Source organism: Trachinotus anak, unplaced genomic scaffold, assembly GCF_046630095.1.
Source record: "Trachinotus anak isolate AG129_WGS33_773 ecotype Australia unplaced genomic scaffold, CSIRO_AGI_Tana_v1 ptg000019l, whole genome shotgun sequence".
Taxonomy (NCBI): Eukaryota; Metazoa; Chordata; class Actinopteri; order Carangiformes; family Carangidae; genus Trachinotus; species Trachinotus anak.
Window position 1 is genome coordinate 23717326 of NW_027273870.1, and position 20693 is coordinate 23738018.

The 20693-nt window shown below is 41.0% G+C and overlaps 1 protein-coding gene across 5 annotated transcripts in view; it reads left to right on the forward strand.

The window, feature by feature from the left end:
- Nucleotides 1-20693, forward strand: part of sdk1b (sidekick cell adhesion molecule 1b) — a 231808-nt gene that overhangs the window by 99147 nt on the left and 111968 nt on the right. For all 5 annotated transcript variants that reach the window (XM_071505374.1, XM_071505372.1, XM_071505373.1 and 2 more), the window contains one exon: nt 19627-19760. In XM_071505374.1, the coding sequence (XP_071361475.1) occupies nt 19627-19760 (134 nt within the window). The remainder of the gene's footprint in view (nt 1-19626; nt 19761-20693) is intronic.

The window sequence follows — 20693 nt, forward strand, 5'->3', positions numbered from 1 at the left end:
GAAGGAACTTTCTCGCTGTCTGAACTTTGCGAGCAGATGTTGTGTGCGTTTGTGTCTGCCAGTGTGTGCACACATGCATGTGTGTATTAGACAAACAACAAGACCAAGAGAACAAGAGCATCATTTGGAGGGAGACTCAAAGGATGTGCAGACTTAAATCCCACCTCATGTTGAAAATACAAGCGGCCATTTGAAAGGTCTTCCATCCACGACAGCTCTGCTGCTGCTCATAATGACACATTTTCTCACGGCAGCCAAGGGGGAGGATCAAAGTGGCTGAAAGAGAGGTAGAAGTAGTCAGGAAAAAAGAAGTTACAGGAAATGAATATGGAGTAAAGAGTTTAAGCTCATCTGAATCCATTGTGTCTGGAACTTAATCTCTGGAGCCACCAGAAGCTTAGATACTGTATGTGACTTCCTTCTCAATGATATGATTTAGTTACTTTTGGGATTACAAAAAAATCCCAGACATGTAGGATTTTAAGACGTATGACTGCGCTGAGCACAGCCATGTGCCAAGGTTTTATCTACTTACTCAAGTATTGTTTTCTACAATCATGTATTTCTTTGTCTTTGTTAAGACTTTTAGTTTCCTTACATCAACTGAGTCACACTGATCAGCCACAAAAGTAAAACCAGTAACTGCTGACTGATTCTGTGCGTGTATTATATGTATATATACTGTTCAAGGTTTGAGTCTGTATCAAGCAAGCAAGTCTGCTTGACTTTCACTTTTACCTCAGCATGTAGATCATTATGGTATAGTTCATAATAATTTTTTGTTGTATTAACTGTTATGTAACTTGAGGAAATGATGTTTACATACAAACACTTAATCTGGATACTCTAAAAATCAGATCATGACACAGATCCTAATCTTCATCAGGTATGATGTTGACAAAGTTGAATCCATATCAACTCATATCATATCCAAAACCAAATCAAAGTTGTTCCATCTATTTGCAATCACATAAAAGTCTTGCTGCCTCGGTATGTGGTATGTTGTCAGTTGTGGTCTAACAACTACATAAATGATTGTAATATTTCTTCATTAGGTACCTAAACGGCGTGTAGCAATCTAAGTGATGAACAGGCTACAGTTACCATTCTGACTTGCTTGGCAACAAATGTCCATGTATGTCTTCATTTGCTGTGCAGTGTTTGACGCCTGTGAATTTATGCCATGTATTAACAAGACAACTTTACAGAAAAAATTGGCTTCATAGACAGAGTCTCGTCTGGTTTCTTTTTTAATTGACAGCTCAAATAAGGCTTGTTATGAGTAATTGTTAGTTACAGTTTGTTGACTTTTAAAATGGTACAAGAAGAAACATTTACTGTACATAAGGCAAACACCTACCTGAACCAGGAGTTGTGTTAAAGTTAATTGCCCTTTTGTCACTAATACTAGTGGTCACTGGCTGAAAGGCTACACCATTGTGATGTGAGGGAACACACAGCATTTAGAACTCACCATTTAACATTTCTACATTGATTAATTAAAAATAAAAGACAAGACATCAAGCAACAGGAATTCTTTTTTGACACCTGCCTGAACTTAATATTTTCCAATTTACCTCTCCTCCTGTTTCTCGCCTGCTCTCTGCTTTTTCCCCTCCCTTCTCTCCATCCTGTTCCATAATTGAATTGCTCCTTTGGTCCTCTAATGTGGCGGCAAATAAGAGAATGAAAATTCTCCACTGTAAACTCTTCCGTTTCCACTTCGGTATCTTACCTCTCTTCATTTCAATTGACATTTGTCTGTTGCTCTGTCTCTCTCCTGTTTGCTTCTCATTTTTGCCCTCCCTCTCACTTTGTCCTTCTTTCTTGTCAGTGTTAGCAGCTGTTGATCCCAGTTCAAAGGAGGAATGGTAATCCTGGTATTCCTCCGCTCACCTTCAGCTCACCTCAGGTCTTGAAATGAAGATTGTGTGCAGATTTTATAGGTTTAAGATTGTAGCAGAGATGTGGAAACGGATTTGGTTTGTTCTTGTTTCAATGTCAGTGTGTTTTTGGTGTTTGGTGTTATTTAAGAATAATCATTAAACATTGGAAATAATTGGCCTAATGGGCCTATGGGAGCAGCAAAGCCTGAAGCTAAAACGTGGGCGTCATGAAGACTAATGACTGTTTCATGGAAAATAATGGAAGTTCCAAATTAGGAATAAAGCAATATTAGGATTCTGCTGGGAAAACTGAACATCAAGTCGTAGACAGATCGACACCAAACACGGGGAGACCCAGTGGCCCAGTGGTTAAAGCACATACTACCTAACTGCATCATCCACTGCAGGTCATACACCTGTCTTTTCCTCTTGCTCTCTGACTGCCTTTTGTGTCACATTTACAAATTTAATGGAAGCATCTGTAGAATTGTATTAAATCCATTCCAGTTGAATATTTTTCTCCTTGTGAGCTCACCCTGTAAAGTAATCCCTTGTTCTATGAGCCATATCTGCAATGCTGAAAACATTACACTGATGGGATGTAACAGTAATTTAGGAAACCTTGTTAAGAAATTGGACATGCGTGGATGCAAAAGAGGCAACATTGTCCTGTTTGAACAGCCACAAAATATCAGGGCGGTGCAGCCTGACATGTTCCTGCTGCAGGGACACCTTGGAGTTTAGTCCTCAGTTTCCTTGAGGAAAATTGCAGGGCTTTTCTTCCTCTTTGGCAGTTTTGGCAGCAACTCTCCCAGTGCACTGTGCTCATTACAACACAGCGCCACCACATCAGCATAACCAAGTGAAATGCTTGTAAGATAACAATATTTGCCATGAAGACACCTGCCAGAGTTTTGTAAAAAAAAAAAAAAAAAAAAAAAGCACGAGGTTATCATGACCACACTGTTCATTAATATAATTTGAGATTACTAGTCAGCTGGTATCCAAACAGCTGACGAATCAGCCAGTGAAAGTGAAGCATGAATGAAGCAACTGATGCTAATCAGCTACTGCAAGCACAACGTCAGTGTTCTGCTGAAAATCACTACGCTCCATTAGTTTTAAATCAGGGCAACAGCACTGTGTGAAAAAACACAGCCCTGTCATGTCAACACAGAGGAATCAGCTAAACTAATGCAGGGTTGTCCAGCGAAAAAGTTGAACTCGGCTCAGTTTCTGCAGGAACATATTATGACATCATGATGCTGCAAATCAAACATGTACAAGCAGATATTTTACCAGTGGATTACCCTGTAACATGAATGCTCACATTTGCCCACACCACCTCAGACCCTTGGATTATTTTGATGCAGGGATGTTCTCAGTCTGAACACCCACTTAGTAAATGTTTATGACCTAGCTGTCACCTTGGGGGCACAATGTGTCCCTCTTGATACAGTTTGAGCCCAGAGTAGTTTGTTTTCACCTGACAGCAGAGAATGTCACCAGGAGAGCATAATGTGTGGGGAGGTTGCTAACCTGTAATTAGATAATAGAATAATCTGAAAACTCTTGTTTTGTTTTGGCAAAAATGTAAATTGTTAAAACCTTGACAGTGTGTGTGTGTGTGTGTGTGTGTGTGTGTGTGTGTGTGTGTGTGTGTGTGTGTGTGTGTGTGTGTGTGTGTGTGTGTGTGTGTGCGTGCGTGTGTGAGTGCGTGTGTGTGTGCCTTTCTTGTGTACATACAGCATATCCAAGCATACATGCATAATGTATTCAGTTGGTGTTTACTAATGGTCTGTCTACATTTGTAATCAATACTGTAAATAATTGGAGAAAGGATTTTCTAACTGTAGACTTTTGCTTCTTTTCCATTTTTATCCACTTCTCTTTGTATCTAATTTAGGTCCAGTGTCATACATTTTATCTACTTGCAAAAGACTGGTTGTTGCTTAAAAAATTGGCTGGAGGCGACTTGTTCAACCACCACACTATTATGCATGAATTTTGCAGTAAAGAAATCAGATGACTTGTTTAATTTTTAATATTATCACTGTACTGCATGGGGGGTGGGGGAGCTACACGTGTGGCAAAGGGAGACAGGGAACAAGGGGTTGCTTTAATTGCATTGCATTTTCTGGTAATATTATTCATTGTCAAGGTGGAGTGGGATAGAATTGCATTATGAAGACAGCACTTTAGGGCCTGCCGTCGGACTATGAATATTCATTGCTTTTTCTGCCAAAAGCAATTTGTTGTAGCTTTGTTTAAAACTGTTGATGTGTTTCCTAAGTCTGTAGGCTATATAAGTAGACCAACATGTATGCCACAAGGTAAAAACATTGTGTTTTAATAAATTACATTTTCTCTCCTATCACAGAACTGGGTGGATGTTTTAGAGTTGATAGCGCCATTATTTTCAGACCTCAGCTCGCAGTCAGATATATTTGTTGTTAGCTGAGATAACAGCCTCCATGTCTGGCAGATATATCAGGTGAATTTGAGTCTCCTCTCATCTGTCTTTAACTTGTGTCCTTTACTTGTAACTGTGCTCCAAATTTGCTGTTTTCTTCCAGTCACATTTTTCAGACAACTAAGGTAAAAAGAAAACTTTTTTTTTTTAAGTAGAAAGTAGAAAAGACATTAACTCTGAGGCTGTACTTAATGACTCTCCCAAATGACAGAGGCTTACCCTGCCTCTCACACTCAGGGGAGGGAGACGAGCAGCAGGAGAGGAAGGAGGAGGGGTAGGAACAAAAAGCTCCCTTAACTGCAGGAGTGCGACAAAGATGATTGCATCGCAGTTTCAAAATATGCTACTATTTACTACCATGATTTTAGTTTCCTTTTACTTATTTGAATTATCCTGGAATAATTATTATGTTTGTTTTTGTTCCTGTAGCTGTAAATGAATACTTCATGTGCTGTAAGAAATCCTAATGGGCCACCGTTTATGTTTTCAGAGCCCCCTGACCCTGATAATGAAATGCTATCTGCATCTGGATATCTGCATAAAACAAAACATATGCTAATGTCGGATGTAAACACACATGGCATCCATTACCAGAGAAGTGTCACTGAATTTACAATGGCTTGCCGTTTGATCCCAGGCACGCTCATCCACAGTGGATGTATGCAGTTCACTCGGTGTTATTCAGATGTGTGAAGAAGTACCACTCGCAGTGTTCAAGCATCATGACTCATCCTGAGTTTGCCATCCACTCAGCTTCACAGAGACACTCCGGCATGGTCAGGGTGCAGTCGTAGCTTTCACAGCAGCTCCTGGCAGAAACTACCAGCCTGTCTTTTCTTTTGCCTCCTGAAATGACAATCTGTTCTGCCTCTAATGAAGTAAACACTGTCCTGTGTCACATGAAGTGACCCTTTCCATCATCATGTTTGTTATTAGGTTCAAGGGATGGAATTCTCTTGGTCAGTTGACCTTCATGGTTAACACTGAAATATCTTGTGAGCTGCTGCTATCAGATGGAACCCAGAGGATTTGGCCGATGACTTTGCTGCTGCCTTGACTTTCATGTTTTGCTTTGAAGACTGAAATATCTTGACAGTGTTTGGATGGATTGCCATTAGACATTGTTACACACAGTCATACCTATTGCCTTTGACTGAATACCTGCAAAACTGTTGATATTTCCATCATCTGCTGCTGCATTTTACTGCTAATTAGCAAATGTTAGCATGCTAACACAATAAACTAATATGGTGAACATGTGAAACTTTATACCTCATTAACATTAGCATTATCTTTGTGAGCATGTTAGCTTGCTAAAGTTAGCATTTAGGTCAAGGCACTGCTGTCCCTCAAAGAGCTGCTACCATGTCTTTAGCCTGTAAGTCAGAAAAGAATGAGAACAAATACCTGTTGATAAACATGAGCTGTGATCTCATTTTAATACAGGGTGTAAATTTAATTCCTTTACATGTGAATCTCCATTACTCTTTAACCTTTTTACCTATTTTGAAGTTTCCCCACGGGTGTGGAAGCTTGTGGGATCTGCAGTTCGGGATTCTCTGCTCATCTATTTCTGTCTGCCATAGAGCAGCTGCTTCTGTCTGAACTGATCACTCAAAGACACACACACAGAGAGAGAGAGAGAGAGAGAGAGACGGTGTGTGGCAATGCGTGTTAATGTGTGTGTCCAGCCTGCATAGCTTGTGCTGATGATGATTCATTTTATGGATACGGATCTTTGAAAGGTGCAGTGTTTTTTTGTTTTTTTTTGTCCTTATCTGATTTGCCTTTTTTCCTTTTTCTCCACCTTCCTTCATCTTGTCTTTCTCTCTACTGGTGTCTCGCTGCCTATATCCTATATCATCTCAGGAATCATTATTCCCCCATTACTGTCTGAACCAACACATTCCCACCTGTCAGCTTGTGTGTGTGTACGTGTGTGAGCGTGTCCTCTGTCTAAAGTCGTTAAATATTCTAAAGACAGCGACCTCTTTTAATTATCCACTAATCACACTTTTAATTACCTGCCACACACACACATCCATCACTGACCAGATTGCGCACACGTGCACACAGACCCTGTGCACACACACACCTGCCATTGGGAAGAGTTCTTAACCTATCGACAAAACGGGGGGGGGGGGGGGGGGGGGGGGGGGGGGGCAGAAGGGAGAATTAATAAGAGAGAGAGAGTGAGAGACAACACAGAACAGTGAGAAGTGACTGATGACGGTTTGGTTTTGACACTCTGTTAGTGGCTGACAGGTTATTACCACAGAAGACACCATGAAACAAATGAATAAACAAATTAAGGAAATGCAAACTAGGTTGTAAATACAAACACAAACGCTTGCAGGAAATGATCTACGTGCATTTCTGCTCACCGTCCTCTGTATCCACGGTAGATATCTTTTCTAAACATCCAGCCAGACAAAAAGAACACAATGCTGATTGACTGGTTAATATCAGAGCCACATAAGATGACATCCTCAAGATCTGAGAGCGGGATCAATAACCAGAAGGTCACAAGTTTCTTCTCTCTCAGACACAAATAAAGACAGAATTTTAGCATTTCCTGCTCTTGGGAAATTATACTGTAATCCAACCTCTCTGCTCATGTATTCTCATGGGAGTTTTGTGTTTATGACTTGGGTGGCTTATGTCAAGGAATAAATGCTTCCACAGTGTGACCTACTGTCCTTTGTTTTTAGTTCAAACACTTAGCTCTCCATTCATATTGTAGAAAACTCTTATTTTCTCTCTTACTCTCCCACTTTCTCAGTTTTCACTGCTGGGCCATGAACAGGATTCCTGTTCATCATTGGCTCAGATAATTACAGTGTCCCATAACCAATACACATTCACTCACACATGCATACAAATATGCACATGTACTGTAACACACCAACAGGCTCATACACATTGTTCACACTCGTGGTGGTCTCTAATTTTGTGCTGCTGCAGAGTTCACAGTGACATTTGTGTCAGCTGTCCATTTTGCACTTGAGCCTCTTGAGCAATTTTCTGGCTCCAAACAAACAGACCTGCTTTCGCCAAAGTGGGTGGAGCTGCAGCTGAGGTAGTTTCTATGCCGAGCAGGTGGCATACTGCAATGTAGGTACCTTTCTAGCATGAAATTGAGCTTGCATTTCTGCCTGCTGTGACAAAACGCTAGTGTAAAGAAGAATCTTTGTTGCTTTATGTGGTCGAGTTGACTCCTCACAAAACACCTATTCATGTATTTCATTTAGTACGCTTAAAAGACACATCACATGGTTGGATTAAAGGGTGATTCTCAACAAAATACTCACATAGACACACATGCTGTATATGCTGCCCTAAACTGGCTGCAGTGTCCCTATTATTTTATGTAGAGTAAAAAAAAAAATCAATTTATGTATGTGTCCTGGGTTACTGTGTCTTCTTTCAAAAACATAGACACAACAATCTCTGTCACCCTGTATGGTTCTTGTAGATGGAACAGGTAAGTGCGAGCGATGCATTCCCTGACAATGAAGCTGCAGGGTTTGTGCACATTGCAAGATCTATGAAAGCAAGTGTGTGTGTGTTGGTTATGTTTGCTATAGAATAATGTAGATTAAAATGTTTTCACCTGTAGGCACAATCATTTTTTTGCATTGTATTGATTTCCCATCACCGTAGTGACAAGAGTATCAGTTAAAAACCCTTGTTTTACAGGAGATGCTGTAAGTGTGTGGTTGTGTGTGTGTTGACAATAAAGCAGAGACATTGTGCTTGTTTACTCCATACTACTGCTACTGACCTTTAAAGCTACAGGAAGCAATTTGTCTGCATTTATAGAGCAATATGTGACTGTGTTTTACAAATTATCAGTGTGATCCTGTGTATACAAATTTACACACACACACACACACACACACACACACACACACACACACACACACAAACACACAATATTATTTACTATATATTGTGTGTGTATTCTCAGATTTAGGCAATCATCCTTAGTAATAGAAATTCATAGAAATCCATAGACCTTTGCTATACTGTTTATACCGAGGTAACAATCTCTGTCTCTTTACAAATCTGTTACAATTTCTTCAAATGTCTCATTGTGTCAGATTGTGTCAGAAATTTTATTATGTTGAGTCAATGAGAAGCTGCAACCAGGAAATGTTTCAAATGTTTCCTTAAAAAAGATCTTAAGCAATTATTTGATTATCAAAATTGTTCCTTTTCTGCTCTCTCTTCATCAGCTAATCGAATTGTTGCAGCTTTTTTGTTTAGCCAAAAGCATTTATTCCAATCTATTTTTCTTTTGGCTTCATAATGAAAGTTCCAGAAATTTACAGCACAACATCAAGATATATGAAGCAAATCCTACAAGCTGGGCTACGCTAACCTCACACAACTCACTCTTCTCATTAAACACCTGATATCCAACCATGTAACCATGAAAATTAAACACCTGCTGTGTGTCAGCTTCAAGAACCCATGAAGAAACCTCGTCACTCCTGCAGCTAGATTGTAAAAGCAGAATATAAATCACATGGTCTGGAGTCACACTCTTTATTTCAGGTTCAAACAGTCATATGAACCAGAATTAGAAAATGACAGCTTATATTCAAGTGTGAAGATTAGTGACTCTGTGTTCAGCTGGTCTCTTTGGCTGAGCAGCTGGGAGAGTGTTTGAGAATAAGGTGTGTTTTTCCATCTGAGCCAACGACAGAGACGGAGAGAGAGCGAGAGAGTGTGAGACAGAAAGACAGCGAGAGAAGTCACCGCCAGTTGTGTGGTTAATTGGAAGCAGACATAATTAGTGCTAATTAGGATAATAGCCATTCGTCTAGAGATCCATCCACCTAATGGGACTACAACAGTCACTCAGCTGCGTACAGACACACAGTCTCACATAAGGAGTTGTTACCATCCATTCAGCTTTCCTTTTGGAAGAATGTGGTCTTGCACTGTAGATTTAATGTATGAGCTGTTTTGACAATGAAAAGCAAATGTTTTTCTGTGTGCATTTACATGAATAGCCACCCGCAGATGACAAAGAGACTGACAGACTGACATAAAGTAGCGGTACAGAGGAAGTGAGTCATGGAGCTCCTGTAGCTGAACAAACAGCGGGTGGAGAGAAAAGTGTCCCCACTCTGTTTACTCAGCATCTAGCCCCATCCCTCTCTGCTCTCCTCCCTTCCTGCCTCCATCTCACCCTTGCCCCACTTTGGTTTCCTTTCCTGTTTCGTTGCCTTTCCACTTCTCCCTGCCTGTCCCTCAGGCCATGCCAGGGGACATTAAACAAACGTAGTCTGTCCAGCAGCCTTCTCCTACTTTTTTTTCTCTCGCCCTCTCTTTCTCTGTCATATGCGCACACACACCAATTACTTTCAGACTGCAGGCCCTAGGCTGTGTGGGCACAAGGATACTCCACTTTGCGCGCGCGGGCATACACTTCCTGTGTGTTTTATGGAGGACTTATTGTTGGTGGCAACTGGCCAAGCCGGCGTGCCACCGCAGAACAGTCTCCTCTCTGTGTTCGTTTGACCATTGGAAGGAACTGTAAAGGAGATTGAGGAAGCAAGCCTGTGATTTAGGCACTGTGTTAATTACAAGTCACAGAGCTGTAGAGTGTGTAGGGCAGAAGGTAGGGAAATGTTTTCTGAGTCAGTGAAGGGGCTGTTAAAATCTCTCACAAACACATTAGTGTTCATTACTGTTGTAACCTCTACCATCTTTTTTCCCCCCCTCTCAGTCTCCCTCTCTTCATCGGACATATACAGACACATATACAAGCTTTTTCTCTGAGGAAAAATCATCAAGATTCATCAAGCACAACTAGGACATTAACAGTGAATAACTTTAGATTGGGTTGAGTTATTAATAAGGTGTGGAAAGAAATGGAAATGTGTTTTTGACACGTGAGAGGAGGTGAGTTGTACACTGTGTGGCCAAAAGTGTGTAATCCTCACATATGCTGCCTCTTGGACAGATTATTAGTCGTTAGAGAGGCATTGCTCATCATTTTATGCTGATGATATTCACTGTTATTGCTCTTTTACACCTGATGAGACTAACAAATTGTTCATTTGAAATGAATGTTTAGATGTCATCAAGATTTGCATGGCTGACAACTACCTTCAGTTTAATGCAAATAAGACTGGAGCTCTTCTAATTTATCCTGAAAATTTAATTTCAAACCTCAAGCAGCACACAGGGTTGTCAAGTATTTGTGTTCAGTATAGCCTTTGAAGTTCAGGTGTCATTTTTGATTAATCTCTGTCTTTTGTTAATCATCTCAGCCATCTTAGCCAGTGCTCATGTTTTTTTTTTTCACATTGCTAAATTAAGATCTGCGGCGACCAAGGTTGAGATGGAGATGATTACTCATGCTTTTATTTCTTCTTCTTTAGAATATTGTAACGCCCTCTTTACTTGTTTGAATCAAACTGCTGTGAACCATCTCCAAACTGTCCAAAATACAGCTGCTTGGTTTGTAACTAGAAATAACAAGAGATCAATGTTATCCTCTCTACACTGGCTTCCAATCAGATTCCACACTCATTTTAAAATACTGGTGCTAACCTTTAGAGTCAAGCACCCCAGTGTACTGCTGACCTCCTCCTCCCCTCTATGACCAGGTCTTCTGAACAACAATCACTGTCTGTTCTTCAAACCAGCTATAAAACCAGAGGTGATTGTCCTTTTCAAGTTGTTGCACCCAATTTATGGAATACCCTGCCCTGCCGTGACATTCTTTATGAAGCAGCTAAAAACGTTTTTATTTGGACAGGCTTTTTGTTAGTCTGTCCGAATAGCTGCTCCATTTTATCTGTTGCTTTTTATTGGCTTATTTCCTCGTCTGTGTTCTGACCTTATGTACTTCTCATTTGTTTGTGGTTATTTTAATTTGTCTGTGTGTCTGTCTGTGCTGTTTTCATTGCTATTTTTTGTAGTGTATTTTTCATTAATGTAAACACTTTGTGATTTTGTATCTTTTAAAAGTGCTACACAAAAAAACTTTCCTTATTCCCCCAAGGAATCTTTAAATTAGTGGAGCGGGATCTGTTTTCAGTTAGTTAACTCTTTGCATAAGTAAAAAAGCAAGATGCGTTCATATTTCTCTCTGTCACAGTCAGTCTCACTCAAGCAGCCACGCATGCACTCGGCCCACAGTCACCACTTAACAGGGAGATTTGTTAACCTGAAACACCGGCAGTGCAGCAGTTTGCCCTCCCCTCCAAACCTGAATGTGACGCACTGAGCTGTTTGAGGCAAAGTTTCCAATCTGTCTAAACTCACAAGGTTTTGTTTCCCTGAATTTACGACATGCTGCTCTGATTAATTTCTACAAAGCAAACATACGGTTTGATCAATCAGTCGCCTGCTGAACTCAGCCACACTGACCCTGATGCATCTCATTGCACAATTAGTTTAGCCACGAGATGATGGTCTGCTTGAATGCAGAGTCTTTGTTGTGTCAAAAAGTGTATTAATTTATTCTGATGTTAGCGAAGCTAATGTTAATGTCGGGTGAGTTAGGGCAACTTCATTATAATAAATCGTGAGACACCCTGGACTGTTGACGTGAGAAATCTTAATGCTACAGCATACAGTGATATTTTAGATAACAGCGTGTAAAAGGATCTTTCTGACTAAAGTTAGGAGAGGGTTGTTACCTGTGCTCTCAGTTTTCCCCTCTTTGGAGTGGAAGAACTGGCCTGTACTGAGCATTGACCTCAACCCCACCCAGCACCTTTGGGATGAACTGGAACATCGACTGAGAGCCAGGACTTATTAGCATCACCGACTGGTCTCTTCTGCTTTTGTCACTTAAATTAGAGCAAATCCCTGCTAGGTTCCAAAGTTTTATGGAAAAGCCTCCCAGAGGAGTTGAGACTTTTGTGACAGCTTTATAAATGACTATGGTTTTGGAAGGAGAGGTTCAGTAATTCAGGGCTGCAACTAATGGTTATTTTCATTGTCGAATAATTTACCTTTTTTTTTTTTTTTTTCAAGTAATTAATGAATTGTCTTATATCAGAAAATAGTAATAGTGTAATTATGTTCAAGGGTCCATATACTTTGTTTGGATATCCACATAATTTTGGCCATGTACCTGCTGGTGGTTGCGTTCATGTAGGTCTGATTGTGTGGCTCTGAATGTGGCCAACTTGAATGTTTCCCTGTTATCATTTCAATGTTGTCCAAAATGTTTTGGCCGTAATTTGAATTGAGATAGACCCAATCCAGACCTTCTAAATAGTTGATGCACATTAATGCATCAGCAGCCTGCTTCCATTATTTCTTCTCATTTGGTTCAGCTCCAGCAGGCTTATTATAGGGATGTGGAGTTGTTTGGTGGATGTTTTGTTTTCTGCCTTTTGTTTGTTACGAGATAAAAGCGTAGCAGATATTTTGTGTTTTAAGTGTTTGAGGGATTTATTTAGAGCAAGTTTTGAACAAGTGCTGAAGCTCACTTAATTACTCTAGCAGCAGGGATGCCTGTGACAGTCCAGCCATTCCATCCTGCCTTGTAGCAACTACAACAGTACTAAATGTGGTGTAAGTTGTATAATAAAGGCTCGCACAACGGACCTCATTAACAAAAAATCTGTGCTTAAACCGTGCGTACAAATGGTTTATGCAGAAATCCAGAATTCATCAGTCTCTCCTTACCTGAATTTGTTCATACTCCGCAAATAAATTTAGAACTGCCTCAGACAATGCGTACACACAAATGATGAAGGCCAGGCTGTCCTGAAAAATAAAGAGACTGGTCTTTTAACTAAAAGTATAACATTTTAAACCTGCATTCATTACAAAAGGCTTTTATCGACAATATTTGAAGCTGAAATTGATATTTTAAACCAAATTAAATAACCATGAAACTGGCGCCCTTTCATCCCTTTTAAAATTAAAATATTAAACGATAAAAACTGAGTCTTACCATGTCTTGTAGCACCATCTTTGATAGCAAACTGCCATACCACCATTATAAAACAGCCTTTCCCATGGTGGACACTTTAATATGTTCCTAAATTGAAGCCACTAATGCAAATGCTAGCAACCATACTGTTTTCTTCCTGAGGCAAATGAAACACACCATGCTTCAAAACATGTGCTTATTTATTAGTAAGGATGTGATGACATCATCACTTTCACCCTCATTTCTCTGAGGTATTTCACTTAAGGGTGTTACTGCATAACTGCAGTGATTCTCTCACCTTGAGCTGACAGATCAGATGGTCCTTGAACCCTCCTGTTTCCTGTTACGCTTTTTTTTTTTTTTTTTTTTTTTTTTGTATCAACTTTAAAATCAACCCATGTCTTTTTTACCTGAGCCACAGTCCTTATCTCTGGGGGACACAGCATTCGCCACCTTGGTTATTGCAGCCCAAGCCTAATTTTTTTTAACCATCGTGACTCCTGAGGAAACGCTTCAGAAAAGTGTCCCTTTTCTGACCTCCACCTCTGATGCTATCGTTTCGATTTCTACAATTGTGAAATTCTGCTTTTTTTGCTTCAGGAGCCAAGTCTCTCTCTTACCAACACCACTTTCTCCATGATGCACCTCTAGTCAAATGTATTTCTTTATATCCACTAATGGGGGCGTGGCAGTGCTGCGATCAAAATTGGCTGGTGCATGCGTGTCATGAATCCAACGGTAATTTTGTGTGCACCCTTATGAGCGAAGGAGGCCCAATAATATTAAAGTCCCAGTTTTTAACTCCACAAACAACAAAGTTTTAATTACGTCGACACATGGTACATTATTGATGCATTATGGGAGGACAATTAGCTTTTTTGTGCAAAGAAGCTTGTTGTATTTGAAGCCAGTTGTACTTCAGTGATTGTTTTAATTGGTGGCGTTACCTTTTTGTCTACACTAGAATCATTCATGACAGTTAAACTGTGTATTGGAAGCATTACTGTACCCTACAGTATTGATATGGTAGAAACAAAAACCTTCTGAAAGAATACTTGAGCTTCTCTCTTGAATTTCAACACACTTCACTGTTAAAGCCAGCAATCAGAAACCAGGTTCTAGATTTCAGAAGTTTTTTTTTCTTGATTTCGTAGGCTTATTTTTCGCTAATCACAGACTTAAACAAATGTTTTATTTTAAGATATTTTTTGAGGCAGTGCATTTCAACTGAGTGAGAGGATTAAAGAATATTCAACAAATATACTGTAAAACAAATCTTCAACCCCAGGCTGTGTTAACAATAGTTTCATTTAAACCGTGCATGGAAAATCACTAAAGCAGACACTGTCAAGCTACTGGCAGCAGAATGTCAAGAGCTACTGGCAGTGGTCCAGTTCTCAGTCTTAGCTCAGGCTGTTTAATCCCATTACAAAAACAGATATGTCATATTTTCCAAAACTACATGTAACTGTTGTCGGAAAAGTTAAGTTCTCTCCATTGTTTTTCATTTCTCTTCTCACTACCAGGATCAGTCCTCTTTTTTTCTCCCTCTGCACTCTTACATTACAGTAGTCTACAGCACCCAATTCCCAATTTATCCCAAAGCCAAAGAGGAACTTTCTGTCAGCCATTGCTATCATCCACAAGAGAGAGCATCCTTTGAAATTGGTGAAAAATACCGGCTTCAACCAAGTGACGCTGCCGAAATGTAATTCTTGATGGATGACTCATACATTTATCCTCATGAAGTCCAGTCCAAGTCTGCATTGTTTGTTCCTGTATTCAAAAGTGAAAGTAAAACAAGCCACATTAAGGGCCCGAAAATCAATGAAATTAAAACAACAGTCCAAAAATTAATGCTTTTACTGATAAGGATGACTTGTTACGTTGCTTACATTGATTTGCTTCGCTGTGCGTGTGTGTCTTTTTTTATGTTAGCCTTTGTTTGCAGGTGTGCAGATAAAGAAAAAACATACACCAAGAAAAGCTATCATAACATATATTGATGAATATTGTGCAGAAGCTTCCCCATCCTCCCCGCATTCAAAACAATGCTCTCTCTGCCGCTGAGTTTTATAGTTACCAATTACTTTGGGACAGAGAACATCGAACCACAACTCAAGCTGACAGGCAATTTTGAGAGCCGGAATGTTTAAAAAATTTTAATACCTCAGCCCTGTGTAAAGTTTGTCATAAATAAATCCTCACTTTAAGCAGGATTTTTTTCAGGTGCACACACACACACACACACACACACACACACACACACACACACACACACACACACACACACACACACACACACACACACACACACACACACACACACACACACACACACACACACACAATCAGCCTAACAGAGGATGTATTCATGTGTCCACCGACTTAAACACCCAAAGCAAACATCCGCTTTAACGGCTGCAGGGGACAGTGAACGCTCCCTACTGTGCGAGGTGTGTGTGCATGTGTGTGTGCGCTGTATGTGTGGGTGGCGACTGCTGGTTGGCAACTTGCTTAGGAGACGAAGCTGCCAAAAAGCCTGCTGTCTGGACTGGGTTTACAGTGGAGTATCCCTCCTTCTGCCCTGCTGCCACATTCCTCTGCCCCGAGCGTCTGTGTGTCAGACGCACTGTGGGTTAAGAAGGTGGCACGCTGCCTATTAGAGATAGAGAGGGAGGGCAGACAAGGCTGAGGTAGGCTCTGGTGGCAGGAGACCTGACACACACACACACACACACACACACACTGAGACACACACTTAGATATAGAAAAAACTCTGACGCACTCACTCATCCTCTGGCCTGCGACATGTGTGTGCTAATTAGCTCTTGGCACTTTTATGTGTGTGTGTGTGTGTGTGTGTGTGTGTGTGTGTGTGTGTGTGTTCAGCAGTCAGTCTTGCAGTGCGGACACCCGTGAGTGTTTATTAAATGAGTCTTGGGGCCAGACACTTAATGAAAGACCAATCTCGCTTGGTGCTTTGGTTCAAAGAAGTCAGGGGGGGAGTAAGACACGATAGTTATACAAAGTGAGGAGGAAGGAGAGTGTGACAGAGAGACAGCTCGAGAGAGAGAGAGAGAGAGAGAGAGAGAGAGAGAGAGAGAGAAATGCAAAGAAAATTGGAAGAAACCAAGAAAGAAATGTGCAGATTGTAATCTGAGTGAGAATGGAAAATGGGATTTGAGAGAAAGAGTCAGAGAGGCTGTTTTGGATGATTTGAGTGAGGATGAGGGATACAGGCAGGAATGCGGAAGACGGAGGGAGTAGGATCTAGTTGATTACTGTATTTTAATTTCCCTCTTCTTCTGCCTGGGGATAAAATGTCCCACACATACACACATGCACATACACACGTGCCCACACATAAGCATGCAGAGTTATGCACAGTTTTACAATTGAGTTTGTCTTTAATTAAAAGCCAGAACAATTTTGTCCAGTTTAATTAAATGTAGAACTAAAAGAGAGCAGAAAGATGCATGTTGAATTTATGTTTTATTAAATCTCAACTACGCTGCCATTCAATCAGAGTGAAAAGACACACACATAAGCTCTTCACATGCACGACTATTTGAACGCCTGTGTGTGTGTGTGTGTGTGTGTGTGTGTGTGTGTGTGTGTGTGTGTGTGTGTGTGTGTGTGTGTCTGACTATAATGTAACTCCTAGGATGAGACTGTGTAACCACCCTCCAGCTACTCAGAATGAACGGGGGGCATTTTATTATTTCTTGAAGGGAATTCCAAATGAATCGAGGTCCACTAATCTCTGCTTCCTGACTTCTTATTGGCTTATTTCATTCCTTTCCCTCTGTGTTGCTTTTTTTTCAATATGAAACTTCCATGTGAAGATTTAATGGGAAATCAAGCCTAAGAAAAAAAAAATGAAAGTGTGAAACAAATCACCGTACCCATCAGCCTGTGTCATCAACAGTAATTTCACATGTAAATAGGACATGTAAATGGCTTTATGTAAATGGGGAAGGATACTACATGAGCAAATGCTTTTAACTAAACAAATGTTCAGATGTTAATATGGTACCTTAATTGGTCTTACTGCGTCCTCACACCCGTCCACTGAGCTCCTTCGACTTTGAATGTTAATAAGTTAGTGGATTTAGATTCCCTAGAACCTCCCAGGCTCTCTCCTCCCTCAGACACTACGGGCAAGTGGAGGCATGCCTTCACTGTCTATTAATCAGCATGTGCTGGGTAAAACAGATGTGATAAAATGGGCTGGTCAGTGCAGTTAATGAGCTTAACAGCTATAAATTGCATTATAGACCTCGGTGAGGATGCAGAATCTATCACCACTGTGGAATAAGTAATAGAGAGCAGGTGAAAGGTCTGGAGAAAGTCTCTATTTCAGGCAGTGAGATATGGTTAAATGCACACACACACACACACACACACACATACATGTACACACAAAGCGACATACACACACAGACATACACAAATGGAGTGTCAGTGTTGGGGTTGAGGCTCTGGCTGTTGTGGATGTTCTCCTGGGAAATCACCCGGAATAAAATTAGACCTGAGGAATTCTGTCTGTACGTGAGTGTGTGTTTGTATCTCTTCTCTTCTCTTCTCTTCTCTTCTCTTCTCTTCTCTTCTCTTCTCTTCTCTTCTCTTCTCTTCTCTTCTCTTCTCTTCTCTTCTCTTCACTTCTCACCTCTCCTCTCCTCTCCTCTCCTCTCCTCCATCAATATGCTGTTCAGTCAATAGTTCCCATGCACATACAAACACCTCCATGTACTTGCTCGCTGGATATAAATCTGATCTTCACGGGTGCATCACCACAGCCTTCTTAAAGCCATGCATACTGGTAGGTCGTATTGGCTGTTCTCCATGTGGTTCTGCCCGCGGGGGTGGGGTGACCACCTGAACTGAATGTAGATGGAACATGAGGTGGCAGCCATGACACCAGCTATCTATCATCTGATAATCAAACAGTAGCGAGGCAGTAAACTTTAACTCAATCTTTTCCAGCTGTTTGGTGTTGGCAGAGACAGTCCAGTACCTTTTCCATCCATTGTCAGCTGCTACAAGCCATGTTAAATCCACGTTTATTAGTCTGTATTGTTTACAGTGATGTCGGTACACATGGTGTTATTGCTCACTTGCCACACACAATCATTGGTCCCACTCGGAATAAGCGGCATGCTGCTTTGTGGTCAGATTTAAATGGGGTGGAAACCATGTCCATCCGGCACCAAATGGCCCCTGCAGGCCTTGTTTAGGAGCTCACCCACTGCTGATAATTCAACACTGCTAAACCATGTTCATAGAAAAATGTCTTAGACACACACACACACACGCACACACACACACATGCACGTATACACACATATGCAGATGTTTTGTTCCAAATCATTTCTTTTCCAAATAATAATGTGCAGTATTCCCAATCATTACATATCTTTTCTTCTTTTATTTCTTATCCGTGGAGCCCAAAGCACGTTTGTCTTGCACAGCCTTACAATCTGACCACAGAATACAGTCTCTGTGTAATTGTGTTGCGGGGACACAAAAACAGAGTCTATAAGAATAAAAGACACTCATTTCACTTTAATATGCTTTATTCTCCCTTTGGTCGTATTGATTTTATTTCAGAGCCGCCTCTCAGGTTAGAATATTGGGGGATCCAGAAAACACAAGTCGCATCACTAAAAACATCAACCTGTGCTTCCTGCCTTGCAGCATCTGTTCCCAGACAGACAAGTTCAAACACATGAAAATCTGAGCCTTACAAATCTATTTTTTACCCTCCTCAGCTCCCCACAGTTGTCCTCCTCCCTATCCACACCGTCTCCCTCCAAAATCAACTCTGCCTATTATGCTCCCCTTAAAAGCAGCAGCAACACAAAAGTCTGTTTGTAAGTGATTGTTTCTCATCTGTGTGTGCTCATGTGTGGACAGTTAGATCCCGTGTTTGTGATTGTGTGTGCTTGTTCTGTATGTTTGTGCTGTATTGATTGCTGCGGGTACATGGGGAAATGAGGATGGATCAGTGAAAAGACGGAAGAACAGAAGATAATGCACAAATGGCGAGAATGGCCAGAAGAATGAGAGACACAAAATGAGCCAGATATCAATCTGAGAGAGGAGGAGAGATTTATTTAAGCTCCCAGAATCCTCTTTCCTTTCTGATGCTTATATTCAATGTTTCCTCCCCCCCTTATGAATTCTAAATGATCCATGTACCAAATACTCTGCTCTTGTCAGAGTCTTAGTTTGAGCAGTGCTCTTGTCTGAGACGGAGCAACGCTGGATCGAGGCATGTTTTCCTCTGAGTTGTGGTTCCTGTGTTTTCTAATCCCTTGTTCTCTGTGTGTTCTGTTTGTGTCCTACAGAGCAATCACTTCGGACAATCAGCTGGTTGTCCTGGCAACCGCTGCGACGGACGCAGGACGTTACCATTTGGAGGCCGTGAACGAGATGACGGGAGAGAACGTGACGAGTCCTGCCGTCTACCTGAGCATCTCGGGTAAAAATAAGCATTCTGACTGATTCGAAAGGCTTTGGGAGAAAACAAGCAACCTGACTAATTAGCAGGGTGCATTCAAAACATCAGTCAGTGTAGTCTACTATGAAACTATGGGGTATATTTAAATCACACACCGAAACAGAGTCTATGCAATAATCAGTTTAGAAGATCCTCAGACTCTTTGAGAAATTGCTCCTTGCTTATTATTAGATTTTATTTAACGCTTTAGTGCTACATCATACATACAGTGAGTGAGTGAGTGAGTGAGTGAGTGAGTGAGTGAGTGAGTGAGTGAGTGAGTGCGTGAGGGACTTACACCATTGGTCGGCCAACTGTTGGACTTTTCCAATTGGCCGTTGCTCTTTTAAAAACAATGATTTGGCACAAACATTTTCCATTACTTCAGCAGATGACTTTAACAGCAGACAGTTTTTCTTTTCAGACCCCTGTCGTGACTTTTTTTTGGGACAAATCTTAGCTGCTTAGTGCTGCCCTGCGAGCGAGTGAGCGGCTCACCTGTCTCTGCCTCTACTCTGTTCAGTGAGTGGAGGAGATGCGTAGCAGCAGTTTGTATCCCAGGTGGAGGCTGTGCTCTGTCTGAGTGAAACTTTCAGACCAGTTTGCACAACGGCTAGCAGCCCACTTTCTCTGCTCTGCTTCTGTGTGTGTGTGTGTCCTCAGTCTCAACAGAAAGGCGAACCCGACTGGCAGTGGAAAATGGGTCAATTTATTAGTGGGTTTACCTGCGTTTAAAAATCTGCTTATACCTGCTAATTTTTGTGGAGAAGGGTATATGCCAGCAGAAAATAAAAAATACCTATCTGACAGACTACTGTTTGTAACTACCTGATCCAGATACTGAAGGTAGTGATTCTGAACCATTAAGTTCAGCTTAAATTGTTGATATCACAAGAATCAATGTTTAACTGGCAG